The sequence below is a fragment of the Haliaeetus leucocephalus genome, unplaced genomic scaffold, assembly GCF_000737465.1.
Source record: "Haliaeetus leucocephalus isolate CR32 unplaced genomic scaffold, Haliaeetus_leucocephalus-4.0 Scaffold184, whole genome shotgun sequence".
In the NCBI taxonomy this organism is placed as follows: domain Eukaryota; kingdom Metazoa; phylum Chordata; class Aves; order Accipitriformes; family Accipitridae; genus Haliaeetus; species Haliaeetus leucocephalus.
Window position 1 is genome coordinate 8,778,423 of NW_010972620.1, and position 27,617 is coordinate 8,806,039.

General features: G+C 40.8%; 1 protein-coding gene across 1 annotated transcript in view; it reads left to right on the plus strand.

Moving 5' to 3' along the window:
• Nucleotides 1-20,547, plus strand: part of OBFC1 (oligonucleotide/oligosaccharide-binding fold containing 1) — a 44,024-nt gene extending 23,477 nt beyond the window's left edge. Inside the window, exons 5-11 of the mRNA XM_010564785.1 lie at nucleotides 3,530-3,601; nucleotides 5,371-5,532; nucleotides 6,810-6,921; nucleotides 7,690-7,852; nucleotides 14,812-14,934; nucleotides 15,532-15,604; nucleotides 19,511-20,547. Coding sequence (XP_010563087.1) covers nucleotides 3,530-3,601; nucleotides 5,371-5,532; nucleotides 6,810-6,921; nucleotides 7,690-7,852; nucleotides 14,812-14,934; nucleotides 15,532-15,604; nucleotides 19,511-19,668 — 863 coding nt within the window. The 3' untranslated portion in view covers nucleotides 19,669-20,547. The remainder of the gene's footprint in view (nucleotides 1-3,529; nucleotides 3,602-5,370; nucleotides 5,533-6,809; nucleotides 6,922-7,689; nucleotides 7,853-14,811; nucleotides 14,935-15,531; nucleotides 15,605-19,510) is intronic.
• Nucleotides 20,548-27,617: the final 7,070 nt, after the last annotated feature.

Genomic DNA, 27,617 nt, shown 5'->3' on the forward strand with positions numbered 1-27,617 from the left:
AGGCTGACTCTGCCAGTGTAAATTTGTAACTTCTTAGACAGTTTCCTGCTTGTAAGTTCTTGCATCTCTCACTTCAGCAGACTCTGGTTGGTGAGTCACAGAGCAGGCATTGCATCAGTTGGAGTGCCGCACGCTGCTCAGTACTTGCTCACTTGCCATCTGCTTAAAAGGGATTTACAAAGCAATTCCCCCTTTGTACTTTTTCTCTGATAGAGAACTGAAATGGCTTTGTGTCACTGCCACTATCTCCTCCCCTCATTTCCTATCTGTCTACTTCAGAATACACACAACTCATTTTAAGAGAATCTTAGGTCCTCTCTGTGCTGAAAAACATGCAGCCAGAACTGGTGACAAAATCATAATTGTAAAAGAGAGTGAATTGGCTCTTTCCTGGCTTAAAAAAAAACAAACAACAAACCATGCTGTGTAAAACTTGATTTTGACATTTTGATTTGATTGTTTATTGCTATTGTTATGATCAATTAGGAGAAGGATATGTAATTAAAGTGGACCTTTGAACAAGCTCATGTTTTAGTAAATGCACCTTTCTGGCCTCTTTTTTTTTCCTTTCCTTTTTAACAAAACCAAACATCACATGTGGTTTTCCATATACTCCAGAACTGATTTGAAAGGCTGAAAGGCCCTTGCCTTAGAAACAAACAAAAAAAAATCTCACCAGGATCTCAGTAGGCTCACACAGGCCATACAAGAACCATACCCTTTTTGTTAAGAAGAAATAAAAATGAACACAATTATGTCATTTACCAGGTAGCTTTGAGAGTGCTATCCCTCAAATAGTTAATGTAAGAGTAAAAAAAAACAAACAACAAACAACCAAACAAAATAAAAAATAAAAACCCCCAAAACAAACCCACCAAAACAGCAAACAAAATTTTAAACCCAAGGAGATGGGAAGGGCGGCACACGGAGCACAGAAAGTTTTCAAAAGCTTGTAGACCCCTTGAGTGCAATTAAAATAGTTTAAAACATTCTCCTGTCTAATTAGAATACAATTGCAAGAGTTCTCATTCATCTGTGCTTCAGGAGTTATTTGTCTTTTTGCTCAAAGCTTTTATTTGTGAACTGCGAAAACTTTGTTTCAGAGCCTTGCTCTGCTACCAGACTCCCTGTGTGGTTAAGAACAGGTCAATGTCTCCAGGACTCCATTTTCAGCCATTACATTGGTGAGGAGGAGTCTGGCCTCCTAATCCTTCAGTCTTGTTTGTTTTATTTCTAAACCCTTCTTAGGACGAATATCGCAGCTGGTGCAACCACCAGTTGCAAGCTGGAACATCTGGAAGCTGCAGTAATGTAATAGTGAAACGTCATCTGCTCTGTTTCTTATTGCCATTGCTGGCTTGCATGAATGGCTTGGCATGGTATATGGGGGCTCTGACCCCTAAAATAGTTGCTTTTTGTCAATACCAAGGAGAGGAAATCCTACCAGCTAGGTCATTATCTATGCTCTGGTACAAAATTAAAGCAACTGAAATAGTTGCAGACGTAGCAGCTCAAAACAGGGATAGCAATGAGATGAGCATACTTTTGTGATGGAATTTGGAATTGCCTGCATCTTATAAATGCTGTATGTTTGTGTTATGGTTTAGCCCCAGACAGCAACTAAGCACCACACAGCCACTCTCTCACTTCCCCCCACCCCCAGTGGGATGGGGGAGAGAATTGGCGGGGGGGGAGGTAAATCTCATGGGTTGAGATAAGAACAGTTTAATAGGACAGAAAGGAAGAAAATAGTAATAATGATAATAATAATAAAATGATAATAATAAAATAATTGGAATATACAAAACAAGTGATGCACAGTCCAATTTCTCACTACTAGCTGACCGATGCCCAGTTAGTTCCCAAGCCATGATCTGCGCCCGCGCCCCCCCGCCCGGCCAGCTCTCCCCAGTTTATATACTGGGCATGATGTCACATGGTATGGAATATCCCTTTGGCCAGTTTGGGTCAGCTGTCCTGGCTGTGTCCCCTCCCCACTTCTTGTGCCCCTCCAGCCTTCTTGCTGGCTGGGCATGAGAAGCTGAAAAATTCTTGACTTAGTATAAACACTACTTAACACATGGATATTTTCAGTTGTTGCTATCAGCATTATTCTCATACTAAATCCAAAACATAACACTATACCAGCTACTAGAAAGAAAATTAACTCTATTCCAGCCAGAACCAGGACAGTTTGTTATTGGGAATGTGCAGCTAAGCTACTTGGAAACAGGAAGGCAAGACAATGATTTGAAATTGGACCCCCCAAATAGGGAGATTGTTTCAAAACATGTGAGACAATGCAAAGGCATTTTGCTTTGGTGCTATGGTTCCCAGAGGAAACAACTGCAGGTACCAATCAGCACTTTCCTGGTAAACATTGCTGGTGCTTACGTAGTCGTGGATATGGTTTAAGGACCAGATGAAAATTGCAGATTCCAATTTGTGAAGAGTGGAAGCTCAATCTTGGAGATGGTTACATTCAAGGAACAAGGTGCTTGGAGCGTTAGCTGGACATGAAAAGTGATCCTTGCTGTCGTCTGACAGATGTTCAGTGCCTTTTTATTTAGAGAGTGTTTGATGGATATGCCATCTATATACAGTCTCTTTATCTGTAGAACAATTGATTCTTCTTTTTTAGTTTTCTTTGGGTTTTGTCTTTTTCTGCTGTCCTTGACAACGCAGTGCCTGGGGCAGAAATCGCAAAACTTATTGTGACTGGGTACTAGCAAAACAGGAAAAGCTAGATAGCTCCCCTGCTCAGGAGAAGGTGTTAAGCTTTTTTGGCAAGGGAAGTGGCTTGCATGCCACCAGTACATATACTTTAAGTTGGGAACTCCTGGCCTAGAGCAGAACCACAAGCATGTGCTGTCCTCTGTCCTTCCTATACTATATTATACTATACTATATACTTCCTATACTATACTGTCCTTCCTGTACCTATACTAAGGCTATAGGGAGCTGCCTTTCTGCTTTCTGGAACATCTTGTATGGGAAAGGACAGCAGACTTTGTGCACAATATTAGTGTGGAAACCAATGCAGCTGGAAGTAGCAGCACTCCTAGTCTATTCACATGACTGTACCCCCCAATGTTGAAGTGCTATTTTCTCACTGTTACGGTAATGCTTCTGTGTTTGGTGCCTACTTCCCTGTTTTAATTTGTCTGGCTTCAGCTTTCAACACTGATTCTTCTTCTGACCTTGTTAATGAGATTAAAACCTTTTAGCATCCAATACATGTACTGAAGCCTCATAATTTAAATTAGTGCTTGATCTTTTTTTGAGAATATACCTGACGCTTTGCTGGCCATGTACATAAGCATGGTATCTCGTGCTGAGCTCCTTCCATCACTGAAACGACTGTGGAGATTATTTCAGATGTATAAGTAGGGGTTGAGCATCCACTTTCCCTTTCAGACTGGTGGGAATGAGATATCCTTGGCAGTCATCTCCCTACATACCCGTGTATCTTCACTTCTTGGAACTACCTGCTTTCTTACTCTGTAATTCTTGCAATATTTTTTTACAGTGGATGATAGTACTGGAGTTATAAATTGTGTCTGCTGGAAAAATCCCATGATAGCAGAAACATCTTTATCAGGTAATTTATCAAATAAATAATTCCTCTTTTGACTGTACATTTTTGCTCATGTCTGTCTTACGTAATTTAGTAGATGATCCAACTTGCAGAGCAGTAAATTCAACTCTCTCTAATTTTAAACCATCACATCCTACAGCCTGGGCCATTTGGGGAGTTTCATATTACTTTTTGTGTTGTGTCCAATGGTGATGCCAATAAAACCACTACCATTATGCCCTGTCACACCTTTTCCACATCTGAGTAATATGGCATTTCAATTCTATGCTGTGACATTGTTCAAAGAATCTTCCTCTTGTGGTTCTTTTTGTGACTTCATCGAGTGAGGAACTAGGCTGGAAATCTGCCACATGCCACAACTTCTGTTTCCAAAGTCAATCCATTGACCAGCAACCTGGTATACATTCCCCACCGTTGTGATACAGTGGTTTCAGGATTCATCTTCTCTTCTTTGTTTGCATTCATATTCTCCTCCTGCTTATGCATATATTGTCAGTGATGAACTTGGAAGTAGCTTAAAACACAGTGGGAAGATGGCAGCAGTCTTTTACAATTTGGGAAAGTTCTAAATGGGCATTTGAAATTAATCTATTATTGCAGAACTCACTATTGTCTGGTTTTCTCTTCTTTTTCTCCCACCATTTCTCATAGATCAAATATGGAATACTTTCTGGTTTGGACCTTCTTGAAAGCTCATGTAGTAGGTTGACAACCCTGATATGGATCTGATCAAATCCTACTGAAATAAATGTTACTAGTGTCATCTGCGAGTGCTAGGGTTACATACGCACAGAATGGGGAAATGAAGACTTGATGTAAAAGTTAAAAACTGATGTCTGTGGAACAAGCCCATTTATACAGACAGATAATTCAAACTTACTTAAATTTAACAATGATATGACAAGAGGTATAAACAATCCCAACTGGAATCTAGAAGACAGTTTTCACTTTTAGACAGGTGATGTTGTGGCACAGCTTTCCAAAAAAAATAGTGGGGACCCACAGTCAAAGCAGTTTTTTATGAGGAACTTAAATTCATTAAAGGTATTGCATAAAATACTGCTTGAAATAGAATGAGGACACAGAATGCCCATTTCAGCCTTGTGTTCTTATTTTACGTGTACATCAGTAGTGCTTGAATGGACACTATGTTATTAATGGAAATTAATTAATTTGTACCTGCTAAAGAAGACAGCTCCTAGGGGTCACAGGAAACTTTCTTCCAGCCTTTTGTAATTGTGATTAGGGGTACTTGGATCATTAATCAGGTTTTAAGTTATGAAGTATTTATTCTTCTGCAAAGGTGTGTTAGGTAAATGTGAAGTTCTGTCAAGTTGCATTCACCTCAGTGTAGACATCAAATTGCATCACATGAATACTTTGGCCCCACCTCAGATGACTTGTTCTTCTTTTATGTAAAAAAGCTCAGCTGACCTTTCTTTTCTCCTCATCCATCTTAGCAAGTCAAAATAAAAAAATGACAAAACCCATTTCAAATTAATGTTTCAATTTTGTAAGCCATCTATGACATTTTCAGTGGTAAATCAGTATGTCCTCCCTTTTACACTTTCCCTAGGTGAACTATTTAAATAAATATAATACTGTAAACTAACTTTGTCACCCAAAAGTTTTGCTAGCCAGGACACATGGTGCCTGGGACCTTACCCCTTTTTTAGCAGTATGATTCCTGTGATACTTAGGTGTTTGGGTGAATGCAAAAGGACAGTACTCTTGGCCTTAATGCCTGATCTCCTTTCTCTCACTTCTTACAGGTCATCCAAGCACACCCAGCAGTGTTACTGTGCTTGAACAGATGAAGAAACTCCAAGAAATGGTGAGCCAGAAAACCAAGCTGGAGATTGGGGATGTTGTCAGGGTCAGAGGTCACATCCGAACCTACAGGCAACAAAGAGAAATTCAGGCTTCATGTTTTTGTGAGTGTTATGGATCTGGGACATATGTAACTTAGTTGTCTGAATTTATGAGAAGATCTAAGCTGTATGTAATTCATTGCATAATTTCCACTTTATTTTCTGGCATCTCATTTTTCTGCATTTTCATATGTATGTCTTTATTTCAATTTTAGTAGGGTAAGGTTAGAAGACACTACTTAATGTGCGAGATTGGATTGCCTGTAAATGAGGCTTCCCTGGAAAATCTGTAAAAGATGACTAGCATGAATACAAGGGTACTATGCAGATACTGCAGTTGGGTATCTGTGAGAGTGACTTGCTCTTCAGTTTTTTTTGTGTTGACATAGAACAGCCAAAGCCCATGGGAAGGGAGTTGGTGACCTTTTATGTTGCACTTCATCAAGAGCATTAGCTGCTTTGGAGGAACGGTTGCTGTTTGTCATAGCCTGTATAATCTTTCTGTGGGCAGACAGCAGCATATGGGCACATTGTACCACTGAAGCCCAGGTTCTCCTAAACTCTCTGGCTCTGCAGAATGACTGAGAAGTGCTCCTCATCTTCAGTCACTGGAGCACAGACCTGCATGCAGGTGCTGCCCCTGTATCCAACAGCTCTTTGGGCAGCAGGGTTCTGCAGCCCACTGTTTACACCCCAGGAGCTTCCAGTTACATAACTCGTCTCCGCAGTGTCTGTGCTATTGTGTAAGAGTTGGTTTTCCCCAGTGAAATCTTTCAGAGACAATACTGAAATGATTCCTTTGGTGGGGGGAAGCCTGTCTTTTAAAAACCCTGTGTAGCGCTGATAAAAAGTCTAGATTTTTCAGCTCTAGCTAAATCTGAGAGGGAATTCAACCCTCCTTTCCAGACAGAAGATTTATAAATATATAACCCATTCAAGGGCTAGTAATAATACCATTGTTTCATTAAAGGAGAGCGACACGATTCAAATAGCCTCTAAATTGCTTTCACTTTGGCCCAAATAAAGCTCCTTACTATGTGTTAACTTCATCTAATAGATAAAGACTGCTGGAAGGTAAAATAGAGACGATAAATTCCAGTTAAATAAGTTGTCAGACAAAAGCATAATCTGCAGTGCACCACAACAGGTCATTTACCTCCTTGTAAACTGTAAAAGCAGGAGTGGCCTTGGTGGTTTTGTTTTTATAAAAACAACAGTGAACAAAATTTGCCAATTTAATACTGGCATGTGAAGCTCTGTTGTGCTGCCTCAGGTATGCTTGCTTAAAAGATTGGTATGGCAGCCCTGGCCAACTATGTGTGTTGTTTTTGCTGCTCCAGATAAAGTGGATGATCCTGTGTGTGATGTTCAGATTTCAAGAATGCTGGAGCTCCCCTGTCTCTATAGAGAAGTTTATGATAAACCTTTCCAAGGCCCTGAGGAGGGACAGAGGTAAATGCAGTACCCAGACTGGTCTTGGGGCAAAGTGTGGGATTTTATTGTCATTTATTTGTTATCATAATGACTGTGGAGAAAGATAGAACAGGGCCCCACTGTGATTTAGACTCTGCACAACCATACAGTAGCAGCCTGCTTTTCTCCCAAACAATTGATGATCTATTCAGATGAGATACCTGTCCATAATCTGAGAAAAGAAATACAGTGCTGAACCAAAGTGAATATTAGGAAGGTAGTAAAATACTGTGTACAGACCTCTTGCGTCTAGTAAAAAAAGCTGGTGTTTTGAGCAAGATTTGGGGGTGAGGTCAACACCTTAGATAGAGGAGTGTCCTTGCCTGATTTTGTTTTATGTGTAAGGATGAGGAGCTTCTCAATCAAAATACTCTCAACTTCTGCTGTCCTTGTCATCGTCAAATCACAAATACATAGCCTCAGTAAACTGAGTCAAACACCCATTCCTGTATTCAGTTTAAGGGTAGCTGGATGCTTGTTGGCAGGTCTGATGCATGTAGCATGGTTTCAGAGATTATAGATCTTAAAATTACAACATTGTTAGAGCAAATGGTTGAAGAGGAACAGTTGGATATTGCATATAAAAATGGTCTGTTTTAATTAAGGGTTTAAATTCAGATTCTTTAAGGACAGTAAAATACCTTTTGATCTTTGAAAACCAGTCTAGCAGGGTAACTTTAGGTAATTGTTCTAAAAATGTTAGTAGTATATTTCTTGCCTTTTGACATGTTCTATATATCCTTGCAGTGACTTGGAGGGTCAGAATTTCTCAATCAATATGCTGCATGAGAAAGTGAAAGGCTTTCTATTAGAAAACAAAATTCAGACCTTTTACCAACAGGAGTTGGAAACGATTGATACTCTAGTGCCGCTGGCTGGTGCGCATCTACCCAGTCACAGCTGTCAGGAGGTGAGTGAATGTAACTGTTTCAAGTTTTTAGTGGGAAGGAAATAATAACATGTACTTTTTTTAAGCATAAACAACCAGATAAGAGACTGTTGCCTTCAGAGGATTCAAAAACCACAAGTACTTTAGCTTTATGCATGAATTATTTACAGACCTTGAAGAAACCTTGTGAGTTGAGACATATGAAAGTGGACTGAAGAAAGCCGTATGAGAAAATTCTGTTGTTAAGGGTAATCTTGTATTAGGGCTGAGTAACCTTACAGTCTGCAACAGGCACTAACTTATCTAGATCTGTAAATAGTGGCAGAATCAGAAAAGGAGATCCCTTTAAGGTGCTGGAGCTGTTTGGGACAGATGGTTTGAGATCCTGAATTTGATCAGGAGAAGGGAGCATAAAGTCTTTGTCTTGTTTCTCATTTGAAGCTCAATATATTGATAAAGATGTAGCTTTCAAAAGGAGATTATAATGAGTGGATGAACAGTGCTCCCTGCTAAGTGTTTCTCTTGTTGGAAATCCCTAGTTGTGAAAGGCCACACTGAAAGGATCAGAAGGTGGGATTTAATTGAAATCAGTTTACGTGCAGTTGCGTGTAGCCAAAATGTTAAGAAACTTTCCAGTGAGATAGTGTGCTGTTGATCAACTGCAGAATGGGAAATAGAACAAAAAACATTTTGTAAAATGGCTTTATATTACTCTGTGATATTTGGATAAATTACAGACCAGATTCTCAAATGGTGCAAAGTGGTACATTTCTGCAAAAGTAACAGTTACGGCTTTTACCATGTTACCAAAGGCAACTGAAACTTAAACTAGAGTGTTGTGACTCACTTGTTTACTTTTTGGTTTTTTGTAGACAAATAAATCCATGGCAGTCATTTTCACTGCCTGATTCTGATATGCACTGTAAAGTTAAGTGCTATGTTATGTTAATGTCTGATGTTTGTTTAATTCTTAAAAAAAACCACAAAAAACAGTCCCTTGTAGATGATGTCAAATAATAATGCAAAGTGGCTCTATTCTTGTTGGCCTTGTTGAACCACTTCTGATAGCTGCTTCTTGATAGCTGTTTCTTTTCTTTTTATTAAAGGTATTTTTGTTGTTTGCTTTAAAGCAAGCATGGATATAAACAATAACAGGAGTTACTCTCATTTTTGACAGAAAAGTTTGATACTAGAATATCCAACATGGGACAGGGTATTTTATCTAAACTAGCTGGAACAGTATTAAAAGTTCCTAAACACTTTACATTCAAGGAAGTAGTGGTCATTGTGACTAATACTGGAAACTTGCATCTTTGAAGTTTCAGCATTTATAGAAAGATCAAGATGAAAACTTGCAAAGCCATTTAAAGTAGGAACTGGTGCAGAACATAGAAAAGCACGGAAAAAAAACATCCAAAAAACCCAAACCAACAAAAACAATGTAGCATCAGCATTGTTAACAGCCATGAGGAGCTATCATAATAACTAATAGTTGCTCCTGACCCTGATGCACAGGTGTGAGTGTATGTCCCAGGAATTTGGGCACACAGATGCTTATTTAGAAATTGCAGTTCTCCCTATTGCCCTTTGGTATTAATTCCTTGCAAACAGGGTTATATATGTTTGCGTAAGAAAGAACCTGCAGTTGTCAAGTGACCTGAATGCCTTAAGAGGAGCACCTAGTAATGCTCCAGAAACGCATTTTGTTGTTCCTCTGCTCTGTTGCTTGAAGGTGTCAGTTCTCATAATTGGCAAAGGATCAAGTACCCAGTTTGATCCACAAAAATAAGTGTAATAGATCTGATTTCTGTCCCTTTTCCTTTCTTTTTCCCTCTGTAGTCTTCTGTTTTGCATCTTCCTCAAACCAAAAGGAAAAAGGGTGCTGCTAATGTGGAACGATGTTATTTCATGCTTATTTGGCAAAGCAGGAGCTAGATGAGTGGACCAAACTAATTAGGCCACACCACAATATACACGCTTGTTCACTTCTTGCACTTTTCCTGACTGTGAAAGGATGAGTTATTTGGATGTATAACTTTAATTTTTTTTAACCTGATTCCAGTGTTCTAGAGCACAGTTGCCGTTAAGCTCTTCTTGCCTCTCTCTTCCTTTCCCTGTGATCCTAGGAGAAGTGGTGCACCCCTTTCATCTCTTTCCCAACTTTTAAAGTACTTGCACAGTGCTCATCATAGTGGGAGGGTATCTCCTCATGGAATATTTTCTCCAGGGAGGTGGTGAGCTGCTATGGAGTCACTGGCAGTGGAGAGGAGCAGGGGGTGAAGATGGAAGGAGGTAGCTGGGATAGCTTGATTGTAGGCAGCATGTCTCTGTTCCTTTTCAGCATTACTGTACCTGAGCCCTGTCCACATCCCATACATGTCCTACAATACCTAGTTCCAGTTCTAATGGTTCCCCAGCAGTGCAGTCTTCTGGCTTTCCAGATTAAATTTCCCTCTAGCAGATCCACATGGCAGAACTCAAATAATGTCCTCTGCTCAGACATATACTAGGGAACATTTAATTTTATAGTTTACAGAGGATGGGTAAGAGAATTGGAAGACATGGTGTTTTTAAAAATAATTAAAAATTAACAAATCTGTTACAATTTTTAAACCCAGTAGAACTTTATTTCACATAACTAGTGCCCCCTCTATCCCTAAGCTATAGCCTTTCCCTTATCCCTTAAAACAAATTACTTTTGTGACTGGAGGGGTGGGTACCACAAGGAAGACTACAAGCAAAACCAGAAAAAGTAATCTTGTGCTTAGAGAACCTAAGGAGTGTACTTGCTGGACTTAGGCAATTATGTTTGGCAAATGGACAAGCCTTTGGTTCCTTTTTTAAAGAAAACTACATGTGAACTTGATCCATCCAGTTTCTCAACTGGATTAAATACAACTTGCAACCAGCCAGTCTTGATTAACCATTTTTATGCACTTCTTCCATGCATTAGCTATAGTGTGTGCTATTTTAGTATTACCATTCCAGTCTGTGTATGTCACTAGCTTGGATACGTAACTTGGGTTGTGCTTTCCAGACTTTGCTGTTTGTACTTCTCTTGATTTGAATATTATCTCAAGGTCAGCAATGACAAGTAATTAAAGCAGGGAGTCTTACAGTGTTGTTCAAACTTACTGTATATACGCTGTACATTGTACTGTAGGTACATAGTGCATTATATGTAGGTAACATAGTGCATTATACATTCTTGATGCTATGTGTTTGTCTTCCTGCCTTTTGAGGAAGCTTCACTGCTACTTTAAATATGTATATTGCAAAGCTTATTATAGGACTTCAGGACTGACATGTCCAGAATCACTATTACTAAAATTGTCACCTGTCTGAGCCAAGGATTAAACATGGCATGAGAAATTGCAGAAGGCAATTCATGAGTAGAATCACGTGTGTGGTTATACCAGGAAACTTTAACACCATCAGGGTGTGTTGTGATTCATAATGAGCCAAAGGTTACATACTTTCAGTGTTTTGTACAGAGTGACTAATTCCTGTACCACTTCACTCTTTGACCTATTATTGATTGTACAGAGAGTTTGTCTTGTTTTAAAGATCTGAGAATAACTGGTTGCACAGCACCAGCCCACTAAGCTGTGTGAGACCCATCAGATGGACTATATTGATTAAAAATACCAATTTAGTTCTGGAGACATAGATGCTTCTGTTGGCTTTGCTACAAAGTCCTTGGCTGGTCATGAGAGGGAGGGTAGTGACAGTAAAATTCTTATTTAATATTTCTTATTCTCTCGCTGGGGCAGGGAGGAAACATGTTTTGCAAAAGCAATGAATGATTTTTGGATGCTCCTGTGTTTGGATGTACAGTTTCATTTATTTGAAATGGACCCAATTTGGGGAGATCCCCTGCTGTCAGAACTTCAGGGAACCTGAAATTGTGCACCCTGAAACAAAGGCATGCTGAAGGGAGGCACTTTGCAAAATGAGATGTGAGCATTGTGAGAGGTAAATTCAAAATCCAGATTCAAATCTTGCTAGTGCTTTGGATCAGCAGTTAAACTACTTGATATCTGCATTTCTCAGATAAAAAGTGTCATAAAAGTAAAAGGCTTATAAACTGTGACTCAGAAGGAACTACATTAACAGCTACAATACATCTTTATAACTGTTGAAATGCAATCATTTTTCAATCTCCTCCTGAAACAAAAGCAAGGATGTGAAATCACGTAGGAATTCATAGTCCTAGATTTCTTCTCTTTGTGTATAGCCCCATGTTCAGTCTCCTTTAGATTTTTGCTCAGTAGACTAAATCACAAGCTCTAGGTGTACATTGGCTGTGAGGGGGGATTCAAGTCCAGAGGAAATGAGGACCTGGTTTGGCATAAAAGAAAGTGATAAGGTATTGGGAAGAATTACTATTGACTTATGAATTTGCAGGATAAGATGCTGGAGATATTTGGGGTGGACCAAAAGAACAGATTACTTAACTTTAGATTGTGTTCACAAAAAAATTCCTCAGTTGTTGCTTTACTTGGAGGGATGGAGAGGAGGAAGCATATTCTAGAGCACACTAGGAAAAAAACCCAAACTTTTCCTGTCATTTCAGGATAATATTAAAGCCTCTGAAGAGGGCAGGAGCCCTCATATGTTCTTCAGGAGCAGCCCTTCTTCCATGGAGCCCTCTCCCTTGGACTCTCCAGCACGTATGAGAGGGTGCTGATATATAGCAGCTGCTTTCCTATTTTCTCGCTCCCAAGCCTGCCTCTCTGTCTTCACTCTGTCAATGCCTTGACTTGCATTCTTAGTGATTCTGTTTCAGTATCCATCCAGGCTGAGCTGTGTGTCAGTTCACACAGACTCTGTTTTTAATTATCTCCCTTTCTGACGGGATCTCAGTGTTGAGCCAAACTGAATAATTATCGTGCTTCTTTGGAGATATTTTTATCTTTTTTCTTTCCCAAACGTTTGCTTTCACATTAAAAATTGATCAGAGTCTTGAGGTGGTTGCTTTGCTAGCAGTTTCTTAGGTTCTTGAGGATTTATTACTGCATTTCAGTGAGAGGCAAAGTCTCTTCATTTTACATATGGCTATGAGAATGTGCATTTCCATGAGAAAATATTCATTCTTCACTTAACCCTTCCTGCTACATTTTATGTTTGTTCCTTCAGTTCATCAGAAAAGGGACTATGAGGAGAAACATGATAGTGGTATTAAGACTCTGACTGGAATGGTGTCCAGATGTACAGTCAAGTTTGTAATTAGAAGCAGTGTCTGTTGTTATCCAAACTGATATACATGTGGTGGATGGGGGACAGACAAACATTTGGGCACTGAAGTTCTTCAGTCTGGAACAGAAGGAGAAAACTGAACTAAGCCATTGTTCTATGTTAATTATCCTGAACTATTAGGCAATTATTTTTGACTGTTGATTTGAAAGGAAAAAGACGGTTAGCTGTTGTGAGACAGAGAAAGAGAGACATGTGATTATGACCTGTGGAAATATTGAGGATTAGCTGGAGGAAGGGGATGGAGAAACTTGTGATGCATGCTAATGCTAATATCCCTATTGCATCTCTGAACTATTCCCAGTCAGGCACATCAGCTTCCAGGCTTAGAAGCAGTTGGAGTTTCACTTGAGACTTGCAAACGGATTGAATAAATGTTTTGTGAAAAGATATTCTTCCATTGCTAATGTAGTGTCTGTTTCACATACTCCTGTGGATTCATTCTAGTGCATGGTGGTTGCCTGTTTCATTCCCAAGGCTTCTGTGAGTGCTTCTGCTGAGTGAAGTAGGATATGTGAAGTCTGATACTTTTGTTCAGAACAGGGTGGGAGCATTTACGGTGATAGTTGAAAAAATGGCTTGGCAAATATTGCTTTGGTTGCCCTGGTGTGGTTCTAGCTATCATGTGTTGGTTTGTGGGAAGCAGTTTAGCTCTGTTCTCAAAAAAAACCACAGGGAGCACAGTGTGTCCCAACAGATGAGGAAACCATTGGGGAATTGAACCAGTCTGTGTAGACAAGTGGGAGGCTGAAGGACATAGCAGGACAGATAGAGATGGAGAAGAGTAAGTCATGGTCTTGCTCTTATCTACCCATACTTTCTCCTCTCCACAACTTACTGTTTCCTTCCGCTTCCCTAGCTGTCATTCCACTGTCTTAGCTCAGCTCTACTTCCAAACAAACCCTGCTTTTCCCTGATTTTTCTTCTCCCTTTTCTTCCTTCCTACTCTGTTAGATGCATCCCAAACACAGAAACCTTTGTTCTAAATAACCTCCTCAGTTATGGACTTCCAGGCACATTGTTCTCCTTTCACAAGAGACTTGTTTCGCACCTGCCTTCAAAACTGAATCCTTTGTTCCCTTATCTCATATACCTGTCTTAATTTTTTGTATGCTCTTTATCCTTTCATTTCATTAGGCTGTGGAGAAACTCTTAAGAGCATGACCAGAACCTGTGTAAAAATTTGGAAACAAAGGGGACAAGAAACAAATACTGTTCTTGCCAGTTTCCTCCTTTTGCTTGTATTACTTCCTCAGTTTAAAATCAGGAGATGGGAATCTAATCCCCAGCACTTGGATTCCTCCTGAGTATCACCTTACAAAGCACTGATCTCCCTGTCTTCCTACCCTTATTACCAGGAAAACTCTGAACATGAGCAAAGCTTGATTAGCTAAACAGTCAAATGCTCTGTGAGCATCAAGTCTATTCCAAAAGGGACTTCTCAGTACATAATCAAATAGCTGCTAAATACAAAGAAGGCAGTTCGGAGATTGTGGTTCCTTAAGAATAGCACAAGCTTCTGGTGTTTGTTTGTTTTTTAAAGCTTAGGGATGTTGGTTAGTTCATACATAACAGATATGATTTGTGAATCACTAAATGAAGAAAAATGTGTAACAAAATCACCTGAAGTCCTCTTGCTCTTGAAAGCATATGGAGCTTTTGCTGGTAACTTTAGTTGAGCTGAGATTTCTCACCATCTGCTTCATTCCTTTCTTCCCATCCAGGTGAAGTCAAAAAGTGACGCCAGTTCCAGAAGGATTCACAGTGTTTTTAAGGAAGCAATAAGGATGCTACAAGAAAAAGGGCTGGTTTTCCAGAAACCTAGTAGCTCCAGGGACTTATACCATGTAAGGAACTGGGCTGTGGTTGCAAACAAGTTCAGGGGTATGTCTTTCATAGTCAGCAGAAACAGTAGAAATGTTTCAGAAAGAGAAGCTGGACATCCAAGTGCTGCCTGTTTACTCAAAAGTCTTATCTGCAGCTTACTTCACTGATGCTTTTACCTCTCTATCACCCAGTGAGTTGTTCTTTTCAGAACTCAGCACCAGACTTAGGCACTGCTGCTGTTCCAAGAGCAGTCTGTGTTCACTGTGTTGTCAAACTGTGCTGACACAGCTGAGCACACTGAAGCCTGGGACCTGGGACAGTTCTCTTTATTGCAGTGGGTTGAAACTTGGTGTTCTACTGAGTTGGTCACCCTCCTTTGGGTTGAATTCTGGCATATCAGGTTCTTCACCTAACTCTTGGATGCTGCTAATGGTACTAAAAATAATAACTGAAGATTTAACATTCATTATTAGTCTTGGAAGCAGTCTATAATGCAGACTGTAGTTATGACAGTGTTAGTTTAGAATACATCATGGCCTTGGATTGCTTTTCAACAGCCATGCCATCTACTGTGAAATAGACTGCTATAAATTGCCAGTTTCTTCTGTTTCCTCCAGGTGACTGACCATGATAAGGAGCTGCTTAAAGTGACCCTTGATGTGATTAAAGAAGACTGTCGAAAACCCAGGCGTAAGTAGCAGTGTGACCAGGGCTCTGATGAGCTGGTGCTCATATATCGATGACAGTATCTCCTCCTGCTGCTGGATTAGATATGCTTCTTGTCCTTAACCTTGAACTCAGAGCTGAGTTGCTGGTATAGCTAATCAGTATAGCTAAAAATGTGAGTGCAAGAGGAGCTTCCTGTGAGCATGGAGAGAGAAAGAGCAGGTGTGCCCAGCAGGAAGCAAACCTCTCAGATCTGAAATAAGCAGCCATTATCTTAGATCTATATCTTTTGAGAATACTTAGATTTTGGGAGGAGCCAAATGTAATGAAGTTAGGTCAGCACCTAGCAGCTGTTGCTTTGCTCTCTGGATAAGTAGCAAATCTTGCTAGTTCAGTTTCTACGGGGGAGTTGACATAAAAGTGACCGTACAGAAAGGTGAAATCCCTGCCTCCATTAAGTCAATAGTGAAACTTACTTAAGTCAGTAGGATATTCTCTATAGATTTTAAGCTCAAGTAGTGCTCAGGTGGTTGTTCTTTGCAGGTAGGGATGTCAGTCTAACAAAATCCACTTCTTTTCAGATAATGTACCTCATGTGGCTTCTGAGTTATCCCTGTCCCTCAAGCCTATTGTGTCTTATTGCCATAGTGATAGCTTGCTCATAGGACCTGGCATATGATGGTTATCCTGCAGTGAAAAAAGGCTAAGTGAAGTAGTATTATTTTTGAGTTTTCAGCTGGCTACCTTAAGCAGTGGTACAATTGTAGACAAGGTTTGTAGGTGGAGGTAGAAGTTCTGTATGTTTGTGGGATGGAGGGAGTAGATGTCACTGGGCATGCAGATGAAGATGGGGTCATTTACCTGAGGCTGTTGCGGTGCAACAAGTTAACATATCACATTGTATTTTTGTCTTTTATCCAATTAACAAATACAAACATCTTCTCTGTAAGAGTCAAATCATTCCTCTGCCCATTTTATACATCAGCTAGTTCTCCTGAGAACCCGTTTGTTTGGTGTTTTTTATAATTGTGCCACTGTAAGGCCAGAACCTGTATACAGCTGACACAGGGCACTGAGTGACTGCCTGGTGGTTAACTCCCCTCTTCTACTTTATCACACTGGTAAAGTACTCTCAGTGCTACAGGAGATGTTGCGAAGTTCTTTCTCTCAGTCAGGAGGTGTCAACAGCAGAGAGTAACTTGTAGATCAGTCACAGAAAAGACTGTGAAGAGTCCCGAGTCCTCAAAGCCATGTTTTCCACACTCAGCAGATTAAAAATAGCAACTGCTTTAGAGAGCCTCTTGTTCTCCTTGAAGCTTTCCACCTACTTAGTTTCCTGTTGTAAAGAGGACAATTTCCAGGTCAGTGTCTCTTTGCTAGTTTTCAGAAGGACCGTTTCAATGTCCTGGTCACTGGTAATAGAAGATTTTGAGAAGGAAAGCCAAGAAGCTTCCATCAAAACCAACGGGATACTGCGGCTATTTTTATTGTCACTGAATGATGCAAGAGCGCAGAGCTCAATGTGACTGTCGGACCCCCTCTGCTGGTGGAATGGCAGTCTTAGCCACCCGCTTGGCCTTGACTAGTGAGCAGGCTCGTAGTGAGATAGTAACACAGTAATACCTCAAGGGCTTTTGCTTGCTTGTTGCAAGAAATTCCCACCCATTTTCGTTCAAGAGTAATATTAATCTTCCATGACAGGAAGACTGATTTATGATAAACGAAGCTCTTCTCTCCAATGAGTTACTTCTCTGCCAGTTTTCAAGGCAATGCCTCACCCCATTGCTTTAGTTGTGACACATTCTCAGGCCCAACCCAGCTGGCTGGAACTATTGTACATATTAAAAAAGCCTCAGCATGCCTAGTCAGAGCTCCACAAACCCTGATCTGTAATATGCCTACATGACAGTCCTAGTTCTTGGCTCCAATTTTAATTCCAAACAGTCTGATCTTAAATGCCCTCATGTGAGGCCACTGTGGGTCTACCCAGAGACTTAAGATAGCCAGAAAATGATGACAGTACATTTTTACTCCAGACTGAACTGCAAAATGGTAGACTTAGTCCAGATTTGTTTCTTTTTTTTTTTTTCTTGACAAATTTGCTCAGGTTTTAGGTTTAGATGAGACTAATAGTAGAGATGGAAAAAACAGAACCACTTGAAGTTAAATTTAATATGTCAGAATGGACCCAGTGGGCAAATAGTGGTAGTTCTATAACTCTGTCCTCTCTGATATTGGTAGTCAGGCAAGACAGTTAATCACAGCCTGGCTTACCTCAGCTGATGGACAAAAGCTAGAACCCAGTATGTCAGTGGAAGAGGGACAGCATCACTCTGCTGCAAGGATTGTATTCCCTCAAAGCTGGGCCATAGACTAGGCATGTTTCTGGGTTACTTAATGATTGTACACACCTGCAGCTACACCAAAATGCTATTTTCTACCAGCATCTAGGAGGAAAGTATGTATTGTACTGTTGGGTAACACTTGAGTCACTAATCTAATTCACTGAGACTTAAGCTAAGTTACTGTAGATCAGGGATGGGCACTTTTACCGTCTTATGACAAACCTATGACTAATGCAAAATGCAGCTACCCACTTTGTTTGCAACAACAGTCACTATGACCAGGTAGAAGCATTGTTCTGTTCTCTGCACTTACCCATTCTAGGGTGGTGGACGCATTTTTGGCTACCAGCCCCAAACATCTTTTATCTGCTGGATCACTGACTTCTAAAGAAATATCTTTGCCTGATTCACAGCCTAACAGGAATTAGGCTGAACTGTGTATTTACCAGTGCTCAGTGTTGCCTCCTATCTACTAGTGACTTTTCTCAGCAGCTTCTAAGGCAGTTCTGGGGCTCAGCTGATTGTAGAGATTGGCAAAAATAAAAAACAAGGCAGCAACAACAAAATACAGGGACCTCCCTGGCCCATGGCAATTTCTCAGTACCTTTATCAAACTTACCTTACATCATGTATGCTGAGAGCTGAGGAGGAGGAAAGTTGTTTGTGCTGATGTGTCTCATTTATGCTAGTTTTCCATTGTTAGCCACGGAGGAGAAATAAATCTGTTGTGGAGTTCAGCACTTGGGGAGACTGGGAGCCTGCAGCACTGATGATTAGTGGGTTTACAGGGTCTGTTGGAGGAAACGCTGACTGGGACAGCTCTGCTTCAAATGACAGCTCCACCAGGCACGCAGTAGCAGTGTGCAATACTGCAGCCATTAAGGACCTTTGTCTCTGGCTTGCCGTCTAGGAAAGGGGATTATTTTTACATTTCTGTTCTCTTGTACATTTTCAGGGTTCATTTCTCTTAAAGGGAGATAAAATTTGATACTGAAGTTCTGTGACTTTCTACTCCCCTAACTGTCTGAGTAGTCTGAAGTGCGGGGATGGGATTGCATTGCTAGGTGAATGAAAGTTGCACTGTAGCAGTTTTTCCACAAGATGCCAGCATTGGGCCAGCAGTCACAGGTCCTGGCCACGGGCCTTCTGTTATACACGTTTTTGAAGTTGTGTATGAGCTAAAGGATTTTCGTTCGGTTTCTTCTGCAGTTGCAGAAACTGGATGGCTTGCATAGGTGGACAGTGGAGGTACCCTTAAGTTATTAACCTCATCATCAGGTTGTGCTGAATGAGCCCTGTATATTAGAGTCTGCAAGACTGCTTATCTTTCAACCTTATTACTAGTGTTACAGCCATGACACTTCCCAGAAAAGTCAGTGGGAATAGTTGATAACTGGAGAACTGTAGGCACAGACTGGCTCTCTTCCCTCTGAATACATGCATCTCTGCTTTAGTACCTAGGGTATTCTTCCTCTCCAACAGCTGTGGGGTTTTTATAACTAATCTGGATTATAATAGTTAAAAAGAGACAGTTAGACTGAAGTCTTTCCTCCACGCCTGGCTACATTTTCCTTTTTTTCTGCAGATGCTGAAAAAGGCTGCCATTTCCTTCATGTCCTGAGTTGTGTTCGGCAGAGCTACAACCCCTCTCTGGCTGAAGTGGTGATGCACCGTGTCTTGGAACTGCTGGAGAGTAACAGTGATGTTGTCAGCACTATGGAAGGATATTATATGGCATTTTAAAGAGAGAAGATGATACATTTGTTCTGGTCCATTCAGGATAAAGGAGAGAAGAAGGAGAGATTGAGAGACCCTAAAAAGCTACTATTACCTGGTATGATCTAGATGGGGAAAAAGAGAGCATTCTGATTCTCCAAATGCTGTTTTTGTCCAGCTTCAGAGAAGTTGTCCAAACACTTGTTTTAATATTCTTGCTGACTTCCTTGCTATTCCTAGTGAAAGCTGTATCAAACTGATTCTGGACATCCTAATACAGCAGGGGAGTTGGAAAAGAAACTGGGTTCTTTCCCTGCAGTAAGATGTGACATGGCCATCCTCACATTTACATCCAGTGAGCCCGAAAGAAAAGTCACTGCTAAAGAGTGCTGTTTACAGCAGTGGTCACGTCAGGACGTGTTTTTCTGGCTTAAAGACTGATCTTGTGATCTTTCCATATGGTAATAGCTGTGGATCTTTCTTTTTATGTATACCTTGTAATAGCTAGAGAAAGCACATGCAAGAAACCACCAAAAGATTTAAGATTTGGTTGTTCTTCCTGGCAGTGTTGGTGTACCCATGTCTATAAATATGTATTCCTGAATGTGCACAGCTTTCCCACTATTAAAAGCAGTCCTCGCCTCTCTCTGAAAACAAAAATTCGGGAATGGGGTCCTGCATCCCTTCCCCATCCGGCAACCTTGCTCACTGCTTGTCAAGCATGTCTAGATTCCCCTGGCTACCGTGTGCACTACTGATGCATGTTGTTGTGGATTCTGTTCAGAATCCTCAAAATCAGCCACTGTTTTGCTGTTTATTTTTAAATTGCTTCCTACATCACAAATGGTAAACCATAAATCAGATGCTTTGGAAAAGAAAATATGAAAGCCAGCAAGACCCTCTGTAATCTTCATGCTCCCTGTTGCCTTTTATGTCTTCTATTCCTTGTCACCTTTGGGGAAAAATACTATCCATATCTGTGCTTGCAGAGGAACACAAGACATTGATGAAATAACATTGCCCTAAAGAAAGTTATTATGCAAGATGTTTGATCTGGAATAATCACAACTCCGTTACATGCCACAGTTCAAAGCCTGGAGCTGTTAAGTATTTACCCTTAGAGAGGGCTTGCTGCTGCAGGGCCTTGGCTGTTTAATTAATCTGTTTAATTAATGGTGGTGAGACCTTTAACTTGAAAAGAGTAGAAAGGATTGAACATATCCTTCCTGTTTCCTTTGCACCTTCCCTGTAACAGTTGAAATAGCAGACTCCCAGGAGGCAGAATGTAGTGGTAAAGCCCTATAAGGATTGACATAGCAGGGAAAAATAAACCATGTGCATGAGGAAAGCCAGTGAGTAGCCCCATGTGTGCCAGATCTCTGGTTTGTTGTTACATGGCTAAGAGAAAGGCATGACAAAATATTTGGCATTTGCATTCAGAGGCCTGTGGAAAACTCTGGCCTTAAAGAGATGGTGTGTTTGTCCATAGTGAAAAACTATGTATGAATCATTCTTTTGCTGTAAATTACCTACTTGCTGCAGGGGTCAATAGTTGGTTTCCCTGCAGACTGCCCTACTCCTAGTGTTGCTGTTCCGAGTTGGGTACCTTCTAGTCAGATCTTAGTATGGGCCTGAACAGATACGGAAAGGATGTACCTGTGCAGAAGCAAATAAAAGAGAAGAGGATTAAGAAAGAGTTGTAGAAGCCTCGCCCCCACCAATGCCCCTGAATGTCTCTGGAAATCAGGGAAAGAAGTCCAGGTTCTGACTGAAGTGGTACTGAGGGGAATTACAACTTTAGTTTATGCCTACAGAAAGGTCTGGTTGGCCACAGGGGAGATTCACTTTTCAGATTCCTGGTCTGATTACTGATCAGTTTGAAGTGATGCTTAAAAACAAAGGCTATCTATGGAAGAATTAGTTTGGAATACTGATTCCTAAATTCAAACTCACTTCAGGAGTTAACCATATGTTGCTGCTTGATTATGGAAAAGTCACCTACTTGGCAAGAGTTTGAGGATATTTTAAAGGAAAGTATATGGTGTCTTGGACCATATGGAAGAGCATGGCATCTAATTTAAGAGACTGGCTTGTTCATTCTCTTGAAATGTTCTGTATTAGCAGAAGCTGATTTTGCTGGGAAAGGGTTAAAAGAAGTCTGTTAGCTCAGTGGGAAAGGTGATTTCCTCTCTTAGGTTAGAAGAAAGACAGACCTGGTTCTTCTGAGGGTGTCAGCCAAGTGTGTGGGCTGGATGAGTTTTGGGAGGAGCTCTGCTCAGCTAAATATTGGAGGAAAAGATAGTCTGGAGAATCATGTTGCTCTTTAGGGTCTCTTTAAAATAAAATCATACCAAAATAGGATTACGTCTTTGTCCTTTGCAGCTTGTATAGTCATACATGCAGCTTCTAACAGGTTCTACTGCCTCCAACTTTGATGCTGCACTGCCTGTGTTTTAGATGTGTTTGTATGTGTAAAGTCTGCCTAAAGCCCCTAGCCACCTATTTTCTGTGCATTGGAGGTTGATGCAGACACAAAGTGTCTGCCTTCTCTGCCCTGCCCCTGTTGCAATTTAAAAGCACTGGTAAACTGCAAAGCCTCAGAGATGAGGTGGGAGGAATTTATAAGTCACTCCGGAAAGAATCTGTCCTTGGAAGTTTTTAAGTTGGTCCTTGCTGGCCATGCTGGACTCTTGTGACGGAGAGTGCATTCTGTTGGAGATTGCTCTCCAAGAACAAGGGAAAAGGGATTTTTTCTCACTTGAGTTAACTCGGGGAAATAATGAATGAACACAAGGGAGCCTACAGTTTTTACATGAGTGAAAGGTTAAGGTAAAATTAATGGAGGAGCCTATCTTCAAGTTACACATTCTAATTCTGAATAACTGTATGGAATAGTTGTGCCTTAAGCTTGCATGCTTTATTTTTTCCACAGTAGCCACCCAACACAGACTAACACTTAACTCTGGTTGAGTGCATTCCCCCTCTTGTACCTACAGGGAATACCATATGCATATGCCTGCACAGAAGTACCCCAGCTAGCTGTGGGAGCACAGAGCTCACTGTAGATTGATTTACCCCTTTACTCAGTATCTCTACAGTATGCTTCTGTGACAGCAGTCTAGACATACCCATATTGGTATAAGTCACCTTTATGTAAGTCTAACTACACACACTAGGGCTTTTACTGCTAATAAACTGTCTCTCTGTTTAAAGATCATATCCTTAACCAAGAGAGTCATATCATGCACACTGTTAAAATTCTTAGACTTAGACCACACCCACAAAATATTGTGTGGAACATGCAGTGAAAGCGCACTTTCTTGTTTTGTTTAATATGAAAACTCATTAGGCAACACAATTATTACTGGTTTATTAAAGGACTTTGAAGGTGGCACTTTAAGGTAAAACTGACAAGTGAGAATTCATGTTGTAGGACTGAATCATGGCCAGTTCTAGTTTCCATAGAAACAGTTATGGCAGTAAAAGGCAGGTAAGTAAAATGGAGTTTTTAAAAGCAGTCAGCATTTTTATGTTACCTTAAAAAGGTATGTTTCCATAGAAATGCAGCACCTGAGAACAAAATTACTAAAGAATCTTAATATTTTATACTAGCAAAATGCAAGGTGATCGCTTTTCTGGTGAGGAAATGAAGGAACAACTCTGCCTTCAGTCCTCGCTATGTGTTTAAGTGAGAGAAGAGATGAGGTTGCTTCATGCCTCAGTCTCCCTCTTTTGTAAATTGGGGATAATACAGCTCCTTGTGTAGGGCATAAGCCTCTATTTTTTCTTAACATTAGTCATTAAAAACTCTTGAGATCTGTCAATGGGAGCTGTTAGAGAAGACCTCTGTGGATATGTGGGAGAGGGTGAATGGATAGATGCTGGAGCAGGACTTAGTTCTAATCCAAGCCCCACCTTTGCTAATAGCTTTATCTTTCTCTGCCTATCTTTCCATGCATATTGTTTTGCCTGTCTTGTCTTTTTGCTCTCCAGGTCCTATGAGGCAATGATGGTCTTCCTGTTTTTATTTGTATCAAATATTTTTCCTGGAATCCAGTTCCCTCTTATGACTTCTTAGATGACTTCTTAAAATTAGAAATCCAGATACATGAGTTCTGAGTGTTCTTGTTCTCAGACCTTTGGATTGTAAATGTGTACCTATGAGGGTATCTATTTTACACAAGCTACCTGGGAAATCAAGCTTTTCTTTCAAATTAATAAATGAAAAATTTAAAGATTGGCTACGTGACTGAAAGCTGTTACTTTTGTGGATCTGTCCATACTTGTGTATTCCAGTGATGAACACCATAAATAGAAGGAGTTGATAATTCATTATTCAGAATGAGAATTCATCAATGAACAGCCAGTGAGGCACGGAGCCACATGGAGAATTATGAGACAAAGTACTGAAAATCTGCGTGTCAAAGAAATGCAGTTTGGTTTACTTCGGGAGTAAGCCAATCCTGTGGGGAAAAGATGTGCCTAGCAAAGATTTGTATCTTTATACTTACCTCTAAATGGGAAGGGAGCAAGTTCAGATCCCATGGGCAACCTGAATTTTGAAACTCTGTCAGTGCGGTGTTAGGTTCTATATTGCTCTCTTTCAGCGTAGTCTCCAGCCCTCCTGCCCCAACCCTACAGGCTAGTGAGCAAACAAAAGTTCAGCTGCAAAGATAAAAGAGTAGTTATAATAATTGGTTATCATCCTCCAGGAGCCCCAGCATTACAGAAACATTTTTGTGGATGTTTGTTGGCAGCAGGGAAATGCTGAGCCAGGGATCTTGGGTTTCATTCCTAGCAATATGCCCTGTCAGGCACAGAAGCTTTCCCCCTCATTTCTTTCATCTATTTCTGCTCTCCACTCTCTCCTCTAACTGTCATTTCTCAGGCCCTTCCTTCCATTCACAGTCTCATGGTTCATCTCTGCACCACGGATCCTGGTCAAACCTCCTTCGTCTCTGCTTTGCTCCCTTTTTCTTTCCTAACTCAAATATCCTTGTCAGCATATGGCAATTGAAAGTTTCAGTATAATCCCCTTGCCTAACTGACCTGGCACTGTTCGCAGCCCATTCCAATTCCAGCAGGCTGTGCTTCTCTCCTTGTCTAGGCACCAGAAGAGGCAGATACCATCCACTTCACTCTTGAGCTTTCTTCCCCATGTAGTTTGCAGCAGGAAAGAGCTGCAAGTTCAGGAAAACAATGCTTTTTCCACCCCACCCTCCCACAGACCCAGTAGCAACCTCAAAGATTCTAGTGGTGGTTTTCTTGCAGGTATCCAAGTACAAAATAAATATAATTAAAAAATAAAACACTCATGTCTTGCCCAAACCTGAGTGAGCACAACACACACCCCTGACAAGCTACCTGCCTCTCCCTGCCACTTTCACGTCCTTGCAGATTTCATTGCAGACATGATCTGTGAAGTTGATGTGGACTTTTAGTTTGTGTGTCTACTAGTTTGTGTGTCTCCTTTTAGCCTGTTTTTTTCCGAGAAAGTGTGATTATATTCTGATGTGATTATATTTTGTGTCTGGGTATTTGTCAACTTCTGTCCCACCACCCCAAGTGACTGTAATCTGTTGGCTAGTTAAGAGGGGTGAAGGACCCTGAGCTGTTATGGTCTTGTATATTTTTAGAAAATAGGTGCACTGATAGAAGAGGGAAGCAAAAATTTTGCCTCCGTTAAGGGGAAGGAAGAAACTCAGTCGTATAGCACTAGAGAAACCACACACGAGATGGTCCCAAGGAACCTGTTTTTGTAACTTCAGTAACTTCAGCTGCCACAAGAAGTACTTGTTCTGCAGTGTCCTTTTAAGAAATGACTGGACTGTGTTTCCTGAAGTTTGCTGGCAGAGATCACCCCAAGGCAGACATTTGTGATAGGAAACTGCAAATCAAAGCCTTAAAATCTGGTGAAGTTATAGCATCTACATCAGGGTGCAAAGTTGAGTAACTGATTGTTAGGGGTGCCACCAGCCCATTCCCACTAACATCTTTTAAATGTGCAATGGAGGTTATAGTAATCTAGTCAGAGTTACTTACGAGTTGAAACCAGCCCAGATTAACAAGATTGCCTGAGCATAACATAACCTGGAATTTGCTAGTAAAAGAAATAACCTAAAGGAATGATTTTCAGCAAATGTTGAACGACTGAACAGTGCAGTGCCAATTAACCTGGCACAACATGTCCTACAGCTCCTGTTTTAGCTTGCTTTTTGTTATTGATTGGAAGAATGAAAGCTCCTTCCCTACCAGCTAGAAGTGGAGCTCTCTGCCACCTTAGCCTGTGATGAACAAGCTGTGAATCTACAAGCATGTAAAGGCCAAAACAGCTGCTCATCTTGCTTGAAAACTGGAGGAGTGGCTGCAGCTAAGCCACTGCTTCCAAAGAAGATTTAGGCTGAGACATCTAGTTCTTTGTTCTTCTTTTTAATTTGCCCAAGTTAAAAGTAAAGCAGACAGGAAAGTCATCCCACCTCTGCTGTGAACAAGGTAAGATAAATTGCAAATGTATGTCGCTGCATAACAGCCAATGTGATTAAATGAAGTATGTGCCAAGTCTGTTATTGACTTGGGAAGCCCATGGTTCCTCCCAGGAGTGGAGAGCTCATCCCAATATTACAGTGATATTTGGAAATAGGAGGGAGGAATCAGTTCCCTCAAACATCTTCCCCAACAATAGAGTTGTCCAAGCTCTGCAGGCCTACCTGATTCTAACATGTGCTTTTCTTGGCCAGGGACAAAGAAGGTAGGGAAATGAAAAGGGTTCTTGGAGGTAGGTTTTTCTCCTACTGCCAAAATTGAAGTCATTCACATTGAGAGTGTAGGAGTTGTCCTTGTGTGCATGTAAAACTCTGCTGCAATGTCCACAAAAAAACCCAGAGCTGTAACAAGCCAGCTGGTGTTCTGAAACTACTGCCTGCACTGCTAACTAATACTCTCTCATTGTTGTCTTCCCTCACGTTGTCTTTCTTCCCCAATAAAATCTCTTGAACTTAATTCCCGGATCAAAGTAGTTATAGTCTCTCTCTTTGTCTTTCTGTGAGTACAGTGATCCAGGAGAGACATAACAGGAGCAAACTGATACAGAGAAGAGTTTTTATTGGAACTCTGAACATAGGAAAGGATGAGAAATACAGAGGAAGGTGAGGGAGGAGGATTTAGCACAAAGATGTTTGAAATTAGTCCCACTGAAAAAGGCTAAAGAAATAATTGTCTAATGATGCTTTAGACATCTGTTTCAGAACAGGCAGCAAGTGTTGCATGTAATGAAAGCAAGGACTTTTACTATTTTATTTCCTGCAGTTAGAAAGCAGGGGAGGAAATGAGGGCAGGAAAAAATGGAGTAAGAGAACAGTTATCATAAACAGCTGGACAATTTTATATAGAGCACAGTAATATTTATATGCTCTTCCTCTGCCTTCCTTATACTATCCTTTAACAGCTTCTCTGTTCTGCAGGGTATTTTGTCCTTTCTAAAAGACTAGTGCTTTGGATGCTCAAAGTTAGGTGCTAAAGTAAGAGCTGGCCACCAAAATGCCTTTGAGGATCAAAATGTTCAGGACAATGTAGTTGTCACTTACCCAGACGCTGTTACTAACTGATGGAAATGGTCCTGAAGGAGAAGCTGCCCTTGTCTCACAGGCGGTCTCCATGTGCCTCAGTCGCTAGACCAGTGGCTGAGAAAGACTCCCATTAATGAAATCGTCTTTAGGGTTGCACTCCTGGTGCTGTACAGCCATAGCTTAACACATGCCTGGATCCAAATAAATACCTGGAATTATGTGGATGTTGTGTCCACTGCTCCAAACTGAAAAGCACACCTACACCAGGCCCTGCTAGAGAAACTATAGCTCTGCTTTCCACAAGACATTTTCTGGTTTGGGATGATCTTATTCCTTTTTCCAAGCAATAAACATCCTACAGCGCGTGTGGTTTTCATAGGATCATGGAATCATTTGGGTTGGAAAAGACCT